Below are 18119 nucleotides of genomic sequence, written 5' to 3' on the forward strand. Positions count from 1 at the left end.
GTTTATTCACTGCTTGGTGAGGAGATCAAAGTGAAAGCAATCTTGAAAGGTGACCATGTCATTTTTGCTCATCCCTGAACTCAGATCAGGTTCTATGTTCTGATTAAACTAAGCCCTCTGCTGTACTCAGATAACTCACCGTGATCTCTGTACCCTCATATGTATTTTTAATTCAGACCTCCTCCCACCTCACTTTTCAGCTACTTCTACCCATTGTTTAACCCTAACTCTGGACAAAGTACTTTTCTGTTCAACCTTAATTTTCTTAATTAACTAAACGTGGTCTAGCACATTCCTTGCTGTGTTTTCCCATGGAAGCCTTGCCACTCCAACTCCTTCCAACTTCCTAAAAAAAGCTTGCTCCTAGAGCCACCTCTAGACCACTGATTCATTGTTCTTTCTCCTTCAATTAAAGCTCATACCATTCCTATTGCCTTAAAAAGAGTTAGGATATAAATGTGTTTTAGAATGCAACTGATCAGTATGCAAATGTATAGTAAGTTCATTACAAATAAGAATAAATTTATTAACCACAATAAAATAGGAAAACAAGAAGGACTTTATTTTTGCAGCAAACTCTTATTACCTGTGAAATATTATGGAATCACCTGGAAATAGTAAGGTTTTTAAACTATGTGAACTTTATATATTACTCTGCACAAAATTATTCCTTGTAACTGTCTTCAATAGAAATTATCTGTAGATTATATATTTAGCCATTTCAAATAAATATAGAAATAAGTATAACACTTTCTTTAATTTTCCTAATAATGCACTATGGTTTACATGCTTTAAAGAAAAGGGAAAATTCTTTAAAAGGACAACAGACTCCAGGTAGATAGGTTGCAATACACTCAAAACAAATTTTATTGTATATTGTTAATATAATTAGTAGTAAAAGCATACGTTGAACCATGTTTTCCTTTATAAAACTCTACAAAATTAAAGATTTCTATTTAGACTCATAATACCTAGAAGTCACCTATGGTTAAATGTTGGCTAATATGCTTGAAACACTCAGTAAAAAGAGAAACTATGTAAAATTGTTTATATATTATCAAAAACAACTGTGGAACACTCATTACAATTTAAAATGAGATTACTTAAAATATGGATTGTAAATTCTTCTAATTTTCATTGAAACAGATTTAATCTTGACAGGTGAGTTGTTTTTGGTCCATGTGCCCCATCGAATTCCAGTTGCAAGCAATTTTCCAGGGAAGTAATGAATGCCATTCAGATTTGCGAGACCACACTGGTTGAACCACCAGCCGGTATTGTTACTGAGGTGGCTGCAGCTCTTCACAGACTGACCACTGATGGAGCATGCAGGGCGACATCCATCATTATCAACATCTGATGTGCTAAAAGGCATTGCATTTTGATTATCTTCTTTTCTGAAACCCCGGAATGCATCACCTAGGTAAAATAGATTTTTTTAATGACGAAATTTAAAGGCATTTTTTGTAATTTTAATCAACCTTTACCAACCCATTATGCAAAAGCATTACATCCCAGAACTAAGGTTTAAATTATATTTTACTAGGTGTTATATTAAAATCTCTCCTCCGGGTGCAATATGCCAAGATCTGGTAATGAATTCCTCAACATGATAGGCATGTTTAAGTAGACATTTGTTGGAACAAATTATGGTGGTCTGTGATGGCCTAGGAAAACTTTGCATATTATCAGTTAATAAATTGAAAACTATTAAATCGTTGCATGATTGTATGAAAGGACCAAACAGTAGCAGTATAAATTGAATGATAGTTTCCTTCATTTGCTTTAAAAACTAAATCCCATCCCTTACCCCTGGTAACCACTAATGTGCTCTCCATTTCTACAATTTTGTCACTCCAATTATTTCATATAAATAGGCTCAGAATATGTAAAAAAAGAATAAGTGGACATTCGATATAAAATCACAAATCACAAAATGGAAGCTTGGCTGTGTAGAGAGAAGCAGATAATTTAGGTCAAAAATATGGTGTATAAACCTGTCATACTTTGGGGAAGAGTAATATGGTAATTGGTAATTTAGGAAGAGAAAATAATTTACACACAAATTTTTATACCAGTACCATTTTACATCACTTTAGATAGAGAGGTATGGATGAAGGTGAAACCTCTACCTTTAAGGAACAAATTTATAACTGCAAAAGTTGTTTGATTTCATTTAGGGACCACCAAGTTTACATTAAATGCCCAATGCCCTCAAGAAAAAAATCAGCTATACCACTGAGGTATGCCTTTTCTTCATGGCTCTCCACATGATATGCATACTAATTGGATAGTAGTTAAAACACCACCATATTTTAAAGACTTACATTGGACATTCTATGTATGGTATCCCTGATAGTCACAGTAATCTTCAAAGATTAAGTATCTTGGCCAAGGCAACCTGGCTAACTAAGTAGCAGGGGTAGAAGTCATGTTTGTTTGTTTCTTTTAAATCACATAAATAAAAGATTCTAATTAGTCCCATTGTACTCAGATTTCACTTATAGATAAAATTTGCTAAAATGTTTGAAACACTAAGTAAAAGTGAAGCTATGTAAAATCTTTGAAGAATTCAAAGCCCACGTTTGTTTCATTATGTTCCAAATGTTTGGCATCTTTTGAGATGTCTTTGAGGAACCTGGAGAACTTCACTAATGGTAGTGGCCTATCCTGTACCCCAGCCCTGTCTCTGACCATGTACTTCATAGGAACAAAATGTCAAAATTGCACATATTTGCAGGGAGAATATCATTTTCAATACCACATGGTGCAAAACCTTTCAGAAGTTCAAATGAGAAAGACAACACTTATGGATCATTGCCTAAATTATATGATCCCTCCACAGATACTCTCCCTAGTTAAGTCCAACTATCAGAAGGATCATACATTATATGAGCTCCTCACTGGATTATATTTAATAATTTACTCTAAAAATATAATGCATAGGTCTATTTTTAAAGAAATGGCCCATTAAAACTCACTGTTAGGTTTTCTGTCCGAGTGTGATTAGAAAACATGACACTTTGTTTTCTCTAAGAACCCAGAAAAATGTCTCTCAAGTTTTAAAACCAGGACAATGTGTCCTCATGGAACAACTGTGCTCCTCAAATGTTCAAATTTCATATTTCTATTTTTGCTCTGAGCTCAAAGTCAAATGTCTGGCTCACCTCTACCAAATACCTGATCATACTTAACTATACTGTTATCTTTACATTCTTTTGACATCTTTTTCTTTATTTTGATTATATTATGTGATCAACATTTGAAAGTTACTTAACAACTTTATTGGGAAAAGGCAGAATAGGGCATGACAAAATTTGAGGCTTCCAAAATGAAAAAATTCTTGCCATTATAAATTGTATCCTCTAATGAGATCCTAGTCATCTTCTAGAGAAATCCCACATAAACTTTTCCTAACATTGTATGTTCCATATTTAGATAGTTCTTTACTCTTTTAGAGATGAAGCCTCAAAAATTATATAACTCCTTAAAATTGTCCCTATATGTCAATATTTTAATTTCAGACTTTTACTTAATATCCTAAGTCTACACCCCCTCAGATATCAGAGATTCCATCCATACCAGGCAACTTCTCATGCCCAGTAATTTTCCTCCCTCTGTGCCTTGACTCAAGCTGCTCTGTTTGCCAACATTCATTTGTCAAAAGCCTATCCATTCCTCCAAGTACAGATCAGTGATTCTCAACTATAAGGATGCCAACATATCCATCTAGTGAATACAAATACCTGGGCCCAAACTTACTGGATCAGATTCTGCATGAGTATGTACTTTCAAAAAGCATCCCAGGTTGACTCTAACATTAATTCTTTGTTGAAAACTACCCTTCCATGAAGATTTTCTGGATGCAATCCACTGGAATCATTCTCTCTTTCTCTTTAGCCCCCAAAGCTCTATCGGTATTCTGTGTTTTCAGTTTTATTTAATCTCCCCCTCTATATTGTGATCAGTTAAAGAACTGGGAACACAACTCATTCATTTTTGGATTTCTAACACTAAACATACCTAATGAACAAGTACCATGATGAGCAATGAACAGGAGAGCTGAATTTAGTATTAACTCAAGTTTAAAATATCAGCATCAAAATATGAATTTAACATCAAGTATTTTGAAGTTCTAAAAATTTAACTTATTTGGAAATGAGTAGATGTACCAAGATATAGCCAAAAAAAAAAAAAAAAAAAGCCCCCACTAAACTAGTTGTTCTATCAGCCTGGGTCCTTGCCCTTGCTCAGATGTGATGAGCTGGGACTCGGGCAAGTCACTTAATCTTTCAGGTTTCTTCACTTGTAAAGTGAGAAGAGTGAAGAGCAGCTCTAACATTCTATGACTTCTAAACACCAGCCTCTCAGTACATGAAAATGTAAATAATGCCTTCCCAGCCTGCCCCACAGATTCGCTATCTAAAGAATCAATTGTGATTACATATGGCAAAATTGTTTTAAAGTGTATAAAGCACTTCAAAATCACGAGGTGATGCAACCATCATAGCAGAGTTTCAAAACTCAAGACTTAGCCAGTTTTCTCATTCCTAACCTATTCTGTTATCAGTTACGTGTCATATACCAAAAGAAATGCATTACTTTTATCTTCATCTAATATTGAGTCAGCTATATTTAAATCTTTTGGATAACTTTAGGAATAAAAAACTTACCAGCATTTCCCGAATATCGTCCTAAGTGCATTTTAAAAAATCTTGTTTCATCCTCTAGCCAAAAATTATCATATGATGCATAAGCGAATGTGTCATCTTCAGATTCCAGTGCCACATACAGCATAAAACCGGTATTCTTCTGATTCACTATGTAAAAAATCTTTTTCAGCCCTAGCCAAAATTCACCTGTTTAAAAAAAAAATGCTTTTTTAAATATATTTTAATACAAGTTAGAATAACCCTCTGTTATTAAGTGTTTGATTTTGCTTAGTGTTATAACTAACTCCAATAACTCCAAAATGGCACACATAAATTATTTGAGAGACTAGATTGCCCTGGTTCAAATTATCAGTGTTTGCCTAATTTACCAAAACATATACATATGTGTATCTTCCCACTTCTACTTTACTAAACTTGGGATAAGCAGTCTCTGTTTCATTTTTTTATCTCCCCAAATTAAATTCAAAAATTCATTTAAAGATCACGTAAAAAGTCAAGTTTTACCTTAAGGCATGTCAACAAAAAATGAGTTCAAATATTATGGCAGGGAACAAAATGATGTGTACCAGTAAATATAAGAGGTTTAACCTCCAAATCAGCAACTCCTAAAGAAATATTTTCTGAAAATGCTCAGTAGAAATTATTTTTTCTGTCTTTGAGAATAATGTTTTGTGAACAAATATTTCTTTGTTATAATGCAGCTCATCAGTTACCTATGAATGAGGACATAAGGTAGCGACACTGGAGCATACCCAGGTTAAGGGTCAATATTTCCAAGATGATTATAGATCCAAGATGGATTATTGAGCTCCCTAATTCAGACTGCATTCTTCTCGCATGTTCTAGCCAATGGCTTGCTACCTCCCTCTACTCACTGTGGCATAACCTAAATGTGGACACTCCTGCTCTGAAGTATATCCCTCTGCTTGAATCATGAAATTACTGAAGGAAGTAAGGATCTAGTCAGAGCAAACTTCAAGAATTGGGGGACAATGTGACAGCATTCAAATCTTAAAACTATAGCTAAGATACTAAGTCACTCTCCAGGCCTTACAGGGGCATTTTAGCTACATTCCCACTTAGAACTGAAAAGTATTCTGAAGAAATACTGGAAGAAAGGGAGTATAGGAAGTAAAAAAGAAGTACAAGAAGGAAGGTGGGCCCGCTTAGTTTCTCACAGTCTGACACCACAATTTAAGTGTCCTTGCCATCTTTCCCCTCTACCCCAACTTCAGATTTAACTGAACAATACATTTTCCTTAATCCCAAGTTTATTTTTTTAAATAGGCCAAGTACAAAGCAGTCTGCTTATGTGAAGTATACCTGCCTGAAGACATTTTTTGTCAAAACTCAGATAATTTTCCCATGGAAATAAGCATTAAGTAAGGAAGATAACAACTTAGAGCCTGCAGATCTATGACAGCTCAATTCAGAAGGCAGCCCTTACTGGAAAATTGGAGGTAATGCTGAGAAAACACAAGTGTATCAACTGCATTCCATAGCATGGCAGCTATTTGGCCTTACTTATGATATTTTATTACATTTCATGTCCCTTCTAACACCATTGGCATGCTGTAGGGTTTTTAGCAGTAGGACAAACACCACCACTTATTAAATCCTTGGATGACATTATTATGGGATGTTAGAGACTTTAAATTATAACAACAGTAACTTAAAATAATAGCATAAAAATGATCAAAGTCACCTGCAAATGTTCCAATTAATGTAAAATTCTGCAGGGTTCAGAAATACTGGTGCTTCTATTCACCAGCAAAAGTTGATGCTGCCATGTGGTAATAACGTGAACAGATTTTACAGTTCACCTGGGGTTTACATTTTCCAAGTTTTGAGCATAGTGATTTTTACTGACATTTACGTAATTTGAATTCCTACAGCCATGGACCTCAATTTTCTATTTCGTATGCTTGTGTAGACACAGCACAAATCTCAAGAATATCAAGGTCCCTGCTCATTCAGGTTTTCATGCTACAAATAGTTATTGAGTATCTGCCAGAATTCTGCTGGGTGCATAATCAATACTTAATAAATAAGACAATTTAGAATTTTCACTCAAATCACATTTCAACTAAAAATAAAGATTTTCATATCCCAACTGAAGACCTGTTTAAGTAATTTGGCATATAACCAGAGGGTAATTTGTCATATTTTTATATTCACAAGGATTTGCTATTTTTACTAACAGTTTGACCAATAGAGACAGAGTCCATAGGCATATTATCAAAAAGAAGAAAAAAGAGGAGAAATAAATAAAATTTGACCTAAAAGGTCACCAAATCCATCCAGATAATCGCACCATAACCTTTGGAAGTCAATTATCCCATCAATCCTCTTCTGTATCACAGTCCAACCACCTCCTCTGTAATCCATGTCACACATTACCTAAAATAAAACCAGAAAAGACAAAAGTAACATAATATTATTTTCATTCTTTGATATAAAATTTATACTTCACCCTTAAAGCCTAGAGAAAGAGAAGATACTTCCACTGAAAGTTTCAGTGCAACTGTATGTCATTAATGTATTCAGATATTTTTTAAATCTCTAGAAATAATACTGTTTATTATAAAACAAACCTAATTGCGGTCCCTGTATCAGTCATTTTTTTAACATATGTGTTTGTAGCATTTTAAGGTTACCCTCTTATTCCTCAACTCCATAAATATTTTTCAGTTGAGTAATAACTGTACCAATCTGATGTGGCAGAGTGATGTATTTCTTTATAAATTAACTTTTCCTTTTAATTAAAACACTGATTTTTTAAAAACAGCGTTAAATATGCCTGTGTGCCTGTCTTTGATTGCTTTTTTTCCTCCAAAAGCCTGGAAGGCTGTGTTCAGACTGGGATTTTCAGACAGAAAGGCATGATTTGTGCCCCATCTCAGCAGGCACTCATAGGTGCATCTGTGGTGCTCTGTTAAATGCCTCTAAGAGGACAACCATAAAGGGACCCATAGAAGTGACACAGTGAGAAAATCAGAGCAATCCTCCCCATCAGAAACTTCCCACACACAGACAGAAAAAGGCAGTGTGGAGGAAGTTAGGGAACCAACACTTTCCCACCAAAGAGGTAATTATGCATCCCACTCTTCACAAAATTAGAAGCCTTCCCTTTCCACATCTGTTCAGGCCCATTTTTGAATCTGTAGGTGAAGTAATTTAGGTAATTTAAAATTATTTCCCACTTAGTTCCCAATTTTTGACATCCTGTCAATAGATGTCAAAAAATAATGTTAGTATCTCTGAGATGAGAAACTGGTTTAGAAAAAAATATTTTAATAAAGACTATCAATAAGGTGTGATATTGATATTATAAATTTCTTATGCACAAAAAAGGAACCAGAAAATTATATATATATAATTTTTATATATTATATAGACTATATGTAATATAGTAATATTATAATACATAATTTTAATAACACATAATTTCTAGTAGAAATTTCTTCTAGAAATCATGGTATAGAACTACTAAGGATAAATATAAGAGTAATTTATTTGATTTGATTTAAGAAATGGATCAGGTTCTCAATCTGTCTCACAATTCAGTGAAAGGTTTTTTTAATTATTAATTTCTTATACAATCACAAAAAATCACTTATCATCCAAAGAAAGTATAACCAAGTGTAGGAAGAGAAACTAAAGTATTTTTAGCAAGCCCCAAGGCAAAGCACACAATTATTTTTTAATATCCATAAGCTAATTCAAGCAAGTAAGTATTTATTTTGCATAGTTCTGCCTACTGTAAGGATAATATAAGATCTTGCACCAAATGGATTTACTTTAAAGAGTGTAACCATGAACACTCAAATAGAAAAGTGAAAGACCCTCTAGCTCTTTTATTGGTTTGTGGTTTGGGCAAAGAATTCCAGAAAACAAAAATTTTGAAACTGGAACTTATACTGATTTATTTTAAAATTTTTAAGAAAAATTAAAATATTAAAACAATTAAAATTCTAATATTATTTAAATAAATTAGATGCCTATCCTATTCCATATAATAAGGGAAAACTTTACCTCAAATGGGTAACTAGATCCTTCTGGGTGGATTATGTACAAACCACTTGGTGTTTTAGTGACAGAACCAATGGTATCTTTAATATCAGTACAATCTAAACCTAGAAAAGTAAAATTAGTTATTTAGGATATTTCCACATATACATTTAAGACAATCATTTTATAACAGAGAATTGACAGTGCTATCTGAAATTATTACTATTAAAATGTTCAGTAATGATGATTTTAACTTTTTGAAAATGAAAAATTATCTCAACTTTAGAAATAAGAAACTAGATAGATGTAGGAACTGGGATTGAATAAGTTATACTGCAATAAACCTTCACTAATAACTAACTCACTGTTATTGATTAGTATTCCATTTGGTATCAACATTTATTTAATATATTTTATGATTATGCATTCTCTTGTCCAATAAATAATGCCCTTTCAGAAATCTAGGCTTATTTTGGGAACATAATGTGTAACAGAAATCTGTGTGAATGAGGAGGAGAAAATCCAAAGGAATAAGTAGATTAATTACTATTGACACATCCTTTCTCCACTATTTGAGATTTCAGAGATTCTGGTGTTTGGGGGCCCACCATTACAAACAGGCAAAGGGAGAGGAGGGGGAAATCACTTTCTTCACCAGAGAAAATGACGCTGAGGCTAGAGCCTGCTCTGTTGACAATAGCTAGAACTGTAGCAGTCTATAATCAGCTTCTCTTAAGCACTCCCCTTTCTAGGGGATTGTAAATATATTATGTAGATAGGATATTATAGTTTACTCTGATATACTTTACTTTGTGTTATCTTTTATAAATGTGATAAAACAAATTCAACCCTTACAGCATCAGTTACCAAGAGAACAAACACATGAAAGCCTGAGACTTCAGAGCCAGAAGCTTGGGTTAGATTCCTAGTTCTACTATTTACTAGCCAGAACCATTAGCTAAGTTACTTACCTACTTTTCTTCATGTGCAATATTGCTATAATAATAATACTATCTACTTCATAGTGTCATTCTGACGATTTACATAGTAAGACATTATATCAATATAAAGCACTTAGCACAGTGCCTAGCGCACAGTAAATATGCAGAAAATGTCATCTACAAAAAGTTAGCTATAAAAAATTGTTTGCTTTCCCCTTCATTTCTAGAAGATATAGATTTGTTGCCTTTCTTCTGAATTGCTAAGAGACATTTTCATAATAACTTTATGCTCAGAGATATGATAATAGAAGTTTACAATGAAGGACTAATCTGAGTTGGAATATCTGCTTTGCCATCACCATCCAAATAAATATGAACAGGTTATTCAGATGTTTCTGGGCTCCATATTCCTTATCTGAGTATGGTGATCATCATAGCAAACACTTATACTGTCTTACTATGCATCAAGCAATATTTTAGGAGCTTTTGGTGTATTTATTCATTTAATCCTCATAAGAACCATATGAGGTAGGTACTATCAGTTTACTGATGAGGAAACTGATATCAAGGAAACAGTGGATGAGGGATTTGAAGACAAGTGATCTGACACCAGAGTCCATGCTCATAACCACCATGTTACACTACCTACACTACTCACTTATGGGAAATAAATGAGATATAATAGAATAACAAAAAATAACATGTGAAAGTGCCTGTCATAATACCTGACACATAGGTGATTCTCAGTAACAGTTTATTTCCTTCTCTTTGCAAGGAAAAAAAGAAAGATCATTCATTAGGCTGTCAATAAATATTTACTTGCTTGGAACTTCTTGTTATTAATTCACAACTGTAAGATATATAGGGCACTTTTCTTAGAAACCCATGACTTTAGGAATTACTATACAGTGTTTTAGTATAAACAGTGCTAAATTCCAGTTTCTTTTGTCTTAAGTTTCTTTTTCTTTTCAAATTTTATGTCCCAATTTGAAACATCTCAAACATGTTAAAAATACTTTTTACAGGTGGGAGGAATTCTGAGACCTTCTTTTCTTCTAACTGAAGATTGATTATTAATATTAAAATGTAAAAGGAGAACCTGAATTCAGTTACATAAAACTATGCAATTTTCAACAGATTCAGAATATCTGCATACAGCCATAGCTTTCAAATGGTCAGAAAAGCTTCCCAATTCAGGAAAGTACACATTGTCTGGGTTGAAATTTGGCAGGTATTACTCCTCCAGTCTGTTAGAAGATAATGAGCTGTATTTTTTAAACAGAAGTTCTAAATGCATCAACCTGTCCAGGAAATTTTTAAGCAATAAAAGACAAGTATGAAAAGGGTGAAATACCAAAGTTCTCACCATGTGACTGAACTGGTCTGTGAGGAAAAGTATCCAGCTGTTTTCTAAAAACTTCTGTAGTCAAAAGGAGAACTCGATTCATGAGCTCATTAACCTAAACACACATGCATACATTTAAGCAAATTTATATTTGAACAAAACTCTCTTAGCTGAATTTTATAAGTGATATCTCTAAGCCTCTTATAAATCCAGCTTTGAAATATATATAATGCCCAATTTTCTTTTGAATTCCTTACTGCTCTAAGCAGTAAAGAAAGGCATTACTAAATAGCAATCATTAAATTGGGTACTGTTTTCCTCCTACACGTTGCTTTCATCTGCCCAATTCTGCATTTGACTGCCCTTGCAGATCTGTTCTTTGTATCTTGCCTGCTCCTTTGCTGTAGTTTCTTATCTGATCTCCCTGTCTCCTCCCTCTGCTCTTCCTCAAGTCATCCTCCTCACTAGCTCTCAATCTAATCATCGCATTTCCCTGCTCAGACACTTCGATGACTCCTTGGTGTGGCATGAGTTAGCTCCTATTTGTTTAAGTCAGTTTTCCTTATACACCTCAACCTCACCAGCCACTCCACCCCTGCACCACTTCAAGCAGTTCCCCAGAATGGAAGGTCCTACTCTTCTTACCCAACATTTGTGACCTTTGAAGCATTTATCCATCTTTCATGATTCAGTTCATAATCTCTGTCATCTGGGAACACTTCTCATAGCTCAGATATTGAATTTCTTTGGTGCATCTCTCTGACAGCATTCACAACATTTTCAATACATTTTTCTGCTCGCTTAGACTGTATAAGCTTTAAGTGAAGATCTTTTTTTGTTGTTATTGCTTTCTGTTTGCCTGAGGCTTACTATGGTGCCTCTAACATAGTAGGCACTAAATAGATGTATGGACTTTAATGTATTAAAAAATTAAACAATTATACCTCTAGCTAAGTATATCAATGTACACATACAATAACAACACAATTCTAAAAAATCCATACCTGATTAGATAAATAATCCAAGGAATCTTGCTGCTCATCCATCATATTTCTTAGTAGTTTTTTGGTACTTCGTGTATAAGAAACAATAGAATTTTGCAAATTTCCTTAAATCATAATAAAATGTGTTTGCTAAATATTATTTTGTTACAGAAAACAAGTACAGTGAAAAATAATTTCAAAATGATTTTGGATAGATATGTAACAATAAAGCTCAATCTAATACATAGAATTGCATAATCTAGTTAGTACTTTTTTGTTCAACCCAGGATTATCCAAGAAAACAATTGTTTCAATACCTCCCAATGAAAGTATGCTTCCTAATAATTTAGATTACCCCCAAATAATTTAATCTGATATAAATGAGAGACAACTTTCTGAATATCAATTCTCACTTTATAAGATGAGAGGTACAGAAGCAGGAGGTCCAAGACTCATCAATTCTTACTACATAAGAAAGTAAAAGGCAATAATTCCATATCATGTAAGTTAATTTTAAAAGTAAATCTTTCTTTAAATTTTTTTCTATTAATGCTATATTTTTATATAAACAAATTACAAACACACATACATATATACCCATAATAAATCTTAGTCAAAAGTTTTAGCTGGTTGGTTTCTGGTTAAACTTTTACTATGTATTTTTGTTTTTATTTTAAAACAATCTTACTTATAGAATAGTTTCAAGAACGGTATGAAGAACTTTTTCTTAATTCTTTTGAGCATGCCACCATGATGCCCCTGGATACTTCAGTGTGTTTTTCTTACACCAAAGACATTCTCCCCAACACAGCCATCAAAATCAGGAAATAAACATTGACTACCATGTACTTCTCAGATTTTATCCAAGTTTATTCAGTTATACTGATGATGTCCTTTACAACAAAAGGAGTCACACATTATGGCATACATTATTCTTTTAAAAATTATTTATTTCTATGTTCCTAACTTTTACTCTAGCAGTAGAATCACATTAACAATTCGTGATATTTTAAAATCTACCTCACCCAGCTTCATCTCTCATTTTTACTTTCAGTCTCTCACTTTCTATTAGACACTCCCTGGATTTAGACATCTGTCTTAATGGATCTAAAGCCACAGTCATAGGTTTGAGAAGCCTGAGATACCTGTGTTACACATAGAATTAAACACAATAAAGTAAGCTTTTTATACTTTCTGACCTAGGAGTTACAGTCCTATAAGAACTGGATCAGAACCTCCTCCATTTCTGATCCCCCGTCTCATTTCACCGCCTATGTACATATAAATAGATCATGAAAATTACTGCACTGTTGCTAGTTTTAAACAAAAATGGAGATTTTAAAACTTTTTATTTTTTATGCTTTGCCACATAAATTCGCTGTGAATTTGTATTATATCTATTGTAGAATTTACTCAATATTAGTGAATTCCCCCTCAAAACTCAGGTGAAATTTGCCATTTGTTCAGACGGAAGTAAGAAAACAGTGCTAGGCGAATTGATACTATCAGTTCCTTCTGGCTCGCCCCTTCCCTATGTGGCTAGTTGGTGTCACTGGGCCATATTATATAGAAGAAGGATTTGTTCATTTACCAAACACTTACGAAGCATCTACTATGTGCCAAACACATAAAACTCCTGGCCTAGGATGATCAGGATATATATAAAATGACCCACACAAATGCTAAGGTATATTTTTCCATCTCTACCCTAGAAATAATAAATCATATACCTGTATAATTGTGGTTATTTTTAATACTTACTACACATGAAATGTTTTTCTTCTCTTGTAATCTTAGTTTTAACATCACATGATTCCTCACAATCTTCTTTATAAACAGTAGCATTACTTTTACTTTCACCTTTTGCATTAGATTCATCTTCTACAATGTTAACTACTGGAGAATCCTTTATATTAAAAAAATAGAAATAAGAAAAAATATATGAAATATGTTATTTTACCTAATATGTCATAAATAAGAAGAGTATAGAAAAAAAGATGAGATTTCAGGACATATACAAGGATGATCATTAGAAAAAAACATAATTAACTGGTTAGTTCAAACTTCCACAAATAAACCTTATGGGTAGAATCTAGGTATGAACAATAAATATATGTTAATTCATTATTTTTGCTCTCCTTTTTTCTTCTCCAATTCCAAAAGGAATCATTTAGGGTCTACGTTCTAGTGTGGTGGCTCTATGGCCTTGACCTTTAACTTTTACACATTTCCATGTGCGATATAGTTCTGACCATCCCTCTTACAAGAATTGTGCAATTTGAAGTTCTTTGAATGGGTACTAAGAAGGTTCCCTGAGATGCCTACAACATTTCTATGCCAAAAACACTTTTTGCCACTAGTTATTAGGAATCGTGGTTTGGGGGAAATGTGCAGGAGAATTGTTGCTTTTGTATAAGCTAAAGTATTTACAGATTTGAAAGGTAAAGTATGCATAGATGTAAAAGGTACCAGTGAATACTTAAAAAGGATAAACAACAAGGACCTACTGTATAGCACAGAGATCTCTGTTCAATGTTATGTGGCAGCCTGGATGGGAGGGGAGTCTGAGGGAGAATGGATACATGTATATGTATGGCTGAGTCACTTTGCTGTGCAACTGAAACTATCACAACATTGTTAATTGGCTATACTGCAATATAAAATAAAAAGTTAAAAAAATTAAAAAATAAAAGGTAGCAGTGATAACAGAAAAAAGCACGGAATTTTGCATTGCAAAATCAACAACAGATATCATTTTAAAAAGCCAGCAACCTTATATATAGAATGGATAAACAACAAGGTCCTACTGTGTAGCACAGGGAACTATATTCAGTATCCTGTAATAAACCATAAAGGAAAAGAATATGAAAAAGGATATATATATATATATATATATATATATATATATTCAGCTACATACGTATAACTGAATCATTTTGCTATACAGCAGAAATTAACACAACATTGTAAATCAACTACACTTCAATAAAGTTTTTAAAAATTAAATTTAACTTAAATTAAAATAAAAAGCCAACAACCAACTACAAACCTGTGATTACTAGTGGGGAGAAGGAAGGAGAAAGGTGCAAGATGGGGTAGGAGATTAAAAAGTACTAACGACTATTCAAAAAGAAAAAAGAAAGAAAGCCAATTACAGATGTCATTCTAAAGGTATCTGTTCTTGTTGGCACACTACTGGTTTTTTTAATGTTAAAACATTCTTTGGTAGAAGTTATGTGATTTAAAATAACTCTGTAATTTAAAGAACATAATAACAAGCTTTGTCCTCTTTGACCTGGATATTGAGAGAAAGGTAGAGAGCTAATCACAATATAAAAGATATTTGCCCAAAAAGATGCTTACATTTTGTTACATAGATCTACTTTTAACTTTTTGCTCTTTCCCCTAAACTCCTATAATAATTGACATAGTAGATGTTTTCAAAAACTTAGGTTACAACTATATTTTTTAGATCTAAATAAGATTCTTAAATTTTTAGTATAGAGAATTGTTATTAATATTTCTGTAGCTTTTTTAGAATTTATTCTTGCTTCAACTTTGGAATTTAGTATTGATACAGTGGTAAATACATTTTATAACATTTAAAAATTATAAGCCAGTATTTAAATGTATAGAGATCCAAATCACCATCTACTCATAGTATTGCATACACTATCTTAGCTATCTATCACTCTGACATTGTTTTGAATAAAATTTTCCAATTTTAAATTTTAACGTTTCCTAGGTAACCAGTCACAAGACTATATTTGAAGTATGAAAGTTTATAGAATAGTTTTTTTTAAGCAAAGTGAATTTTTTTACTACCTACCAGATATTTCATTATTAAAGTTAACTGGAAAGTTGTTGGCTAGTTTTTAACCAAGGCCTGCAATTTCTTTAACAATTTTTCACAAGAAATGTATTAAGAGTCAATCTTCAGTTTATGGTTTCCTAAGTTTAAAAGTAATATTATTTAAGCATAAGTCTCAGCATTTCTAAATAAACACTTTAATTTTCCCATAAATTATATTGAGTACTGTAATTAATCTTTTCAAACATCTAATATATATCTTGAAAACTATATAATCATGCTTTCCTAGCTGAAATAATATTGCTGAAATTCTTACCGTAGAGTGATGCACACAGTTACCTTGTATAACTTCTCCACAAGTAAAAATACATAGATTTAATAACAAGAGTGAAGCTTGGAAAAGATAAATCATATTTTTCTTGGTTGGAGAAATGAAAATTTTCTTCAAATATCAGTCAGCTCTGTGTGGAAAGAACTCTAGTACACAGAGTCTTCAGTCAAAAATTTCTGGAAGGTGTACAACAAAAACAGAAGCCAGTACTTACTAGTTTCCATGCCCTCGTTTGAAACACCCTTCATATGAGAAACAAGGTAGCCTCTAGAGATCCTGTCATTTTAAGTTATACAAACCCTTTTTTTATCACTACATGCCTGCATTGCAAATCCATGCTTTTGGAATACAGGCAGTAGCCAGCCAGCTAGCTAGCTAAATCAAGTAAGCAAGCAAGAATTTATAGCATCATCTTTTTTTATGTCAGATTTTTTTTCCCTTAGAAAAAAATGCCTTTGATAAGGTATAACTCTATAATTGCGAACCAGTTTGCATAAAAATAGTAAGAAAGTAGAAATGAGTGATGTAGAGGGAAGAATATTACATTGGAACTATTTCTACAAAATACTAAGTAGAAATTTAATCAATGTGGACACCCAGAGCAGATAATTCAGACTTAAAATATGTTTGCAACTGAATTTAGCTCTCAGTGATGGTCACATTAACCACATAATGCCAAATTTCTAGGACTCTAATTGATTTGTATGTTTTACATCAATAGTGTTAAAACTTCAAAAATTGTGAATATAAGGGGACTATTGCTAGTGAAAATTACCACTCTCTGAAAGTTGATAGATCAATGTCTGTGGTGAATTTTCAAATTCTCCATGATAGTGGCTCCTGTTTTTCACCACTTAAACATGCCTAAGTCTTCACTATCCTAAAATTAAGATTTTCCTGAGTCTTGTTTCCTATTCAAGGTGTTATTTTCTCCATTTCCTTTCCTAGCCCAAGAACAACAGGGCAGAGATCATAGTTTTTATGGTACTTGCATAGTGATTGGTATGGTATAGGCACTAAGATATCAATTAATGAAGTAATATCTTAAACAAATTATCTATTTTCTGACTTTACATCCTCACCATGCACTATTTAAATGCAAACACTCTTATCACTTATTCTACTGAAAATTTCTCATTTTCTCCAGTGAGGCAGCATGGGGTGGTTGGGAGTGCTGGCTCTGGTACCAGAATGCCTGGGTGAATCTTGACTCACCACTCCCTTGCTCTGGAAACTTGGGCAAAATTACCTAATATCACTATAGCTTACTTTCTTTGTAGAACGAGGATTGTCGTGTGGATTCAGTTATTTAATATATGTAAGCACTTAGCACAGTGCAAGAGAAACGACAAGTACTCAAGCGTTAGGTGGTATAATTATTATTTTTTTTATTATTATCATCATTATTATTTGACTTGTTCTATAATACAGTTCTAACATTGCTGGCAATACTGATGACCTTTAAAATCTATATTAGAACTAGATGAGTATGTATCTTTAATCTTAAATTTCTAGTTGACGTCTCATAAAGTTGAAAAGAAGATGGCAGAACTTTAGCAATTTTAAATCAGCCAGATGTTAATATACTTTGTTCTTTCACAGCTTGCCCAGAGACAAATTCAGGAAATTCTTACTTGAGCAAGAAAATACTTCAGCAGAAAAAGTAATAGCCTCAGCAAGAAAATACTTCAGCAGAAGAAAAAATAGCCTCAGCCAAGATGAAAGTGAAAGCTCAAGAAATTGTCCATCACACGCTGCCTCACATAATTCACAAGGTTATAACAGTATCCAAATTAGATAAATTACGTGAACATGTTTTGTAGCCATAAAGTGGTTATTATATTTTCTTCTGTAAATAGAACATCATTAACAATTTCTGAAACCATGTTAATGAAGTTGGGTGTCTAATAGGCATCTCACATTTAACATACTTGAAACCTAAATCTTATCCCTTCTCCCACCCTCAACCTACTCCTCCCCATTTTAGTAAATGGCAATACCCTTTATGCAGTTGGCTCCAGCTC

The 18119-nt window shown here is 33.0% G+C and overlaps 1 protein-coding gene across 1 annotated transcript; it reads right to left on the bottom strand.

The window, feature by feature from the left end:
* Positions 1 to 837: 837 nt before the first annotated feature.
* Positions 838 to 16176, bottom strand: ANGPTL5 (angiopoietin like 5). The gene is made up of 8 exons (XM_007191213.3): positions 16081 to 16176; positions 13715 to 13859; positions 11975 to 12078; positions 10992 to 11085; positions 8709 to 8809; positions 6953 to 7073; positions 4674 to 4859; positions 838 to 1419 (listed from the first exon to the last, which is right to left on the bottom strand). Exons 1-8 carry the CDS (start codon positions 16174 to 16176, stop codon positions 1100 to 1102), a joined length of 1167 nt encoding a protein of 388 aa, XP_007191275.1. The 3' UTR covers positions 838 to 1099.
* Positions 16177 to 18119: the final 1943 nt, after the last annotated feature.

The sequence above is a fragment of the Balaenoptera acutorostrata genome, chromosome 9, assembly GCF_949987535.1.
Source record: "Balaenoptera acutorostrata chromosome 9, mBalAcu1.1, whole genome shotgun sequence".
Classification (NCBI taxonomy): Eukaryota; Metazoa; Chordata; class Mammalia; order Artiodactyla; family Balaenopteridae; genus Balaenoptera; species Balaenoptera acutorostrata.

What these genes read in the sequence shown, in the direction of transcription:
- ANGPTL5 (XM_007191213.3), bottom strand. Translation starts at nt 16,176, where the DNA reads ATGATTTATCTTTTCCAAGCTTCACTCTTGTTATTAAATCTATGTATT. An exon ending in TGGATTTGGTGACCTTTTAG is followed by an intron (nt 4,860 to 6,952) that starts GTCAAATTTTAT and finishes TTTTTTAAACAG; the next exon opens with GTGAATTTTGGCTAGGGCTG. An exon ending in ACGATATTCGGGAAATGCTG is followed by an intron (nt 1,420 to 4,673) that starts GTAAGTTTTTTA and finishes TATTTTACCTAG; the next exon opens with GTGATGCATTCCGGGGTTTC.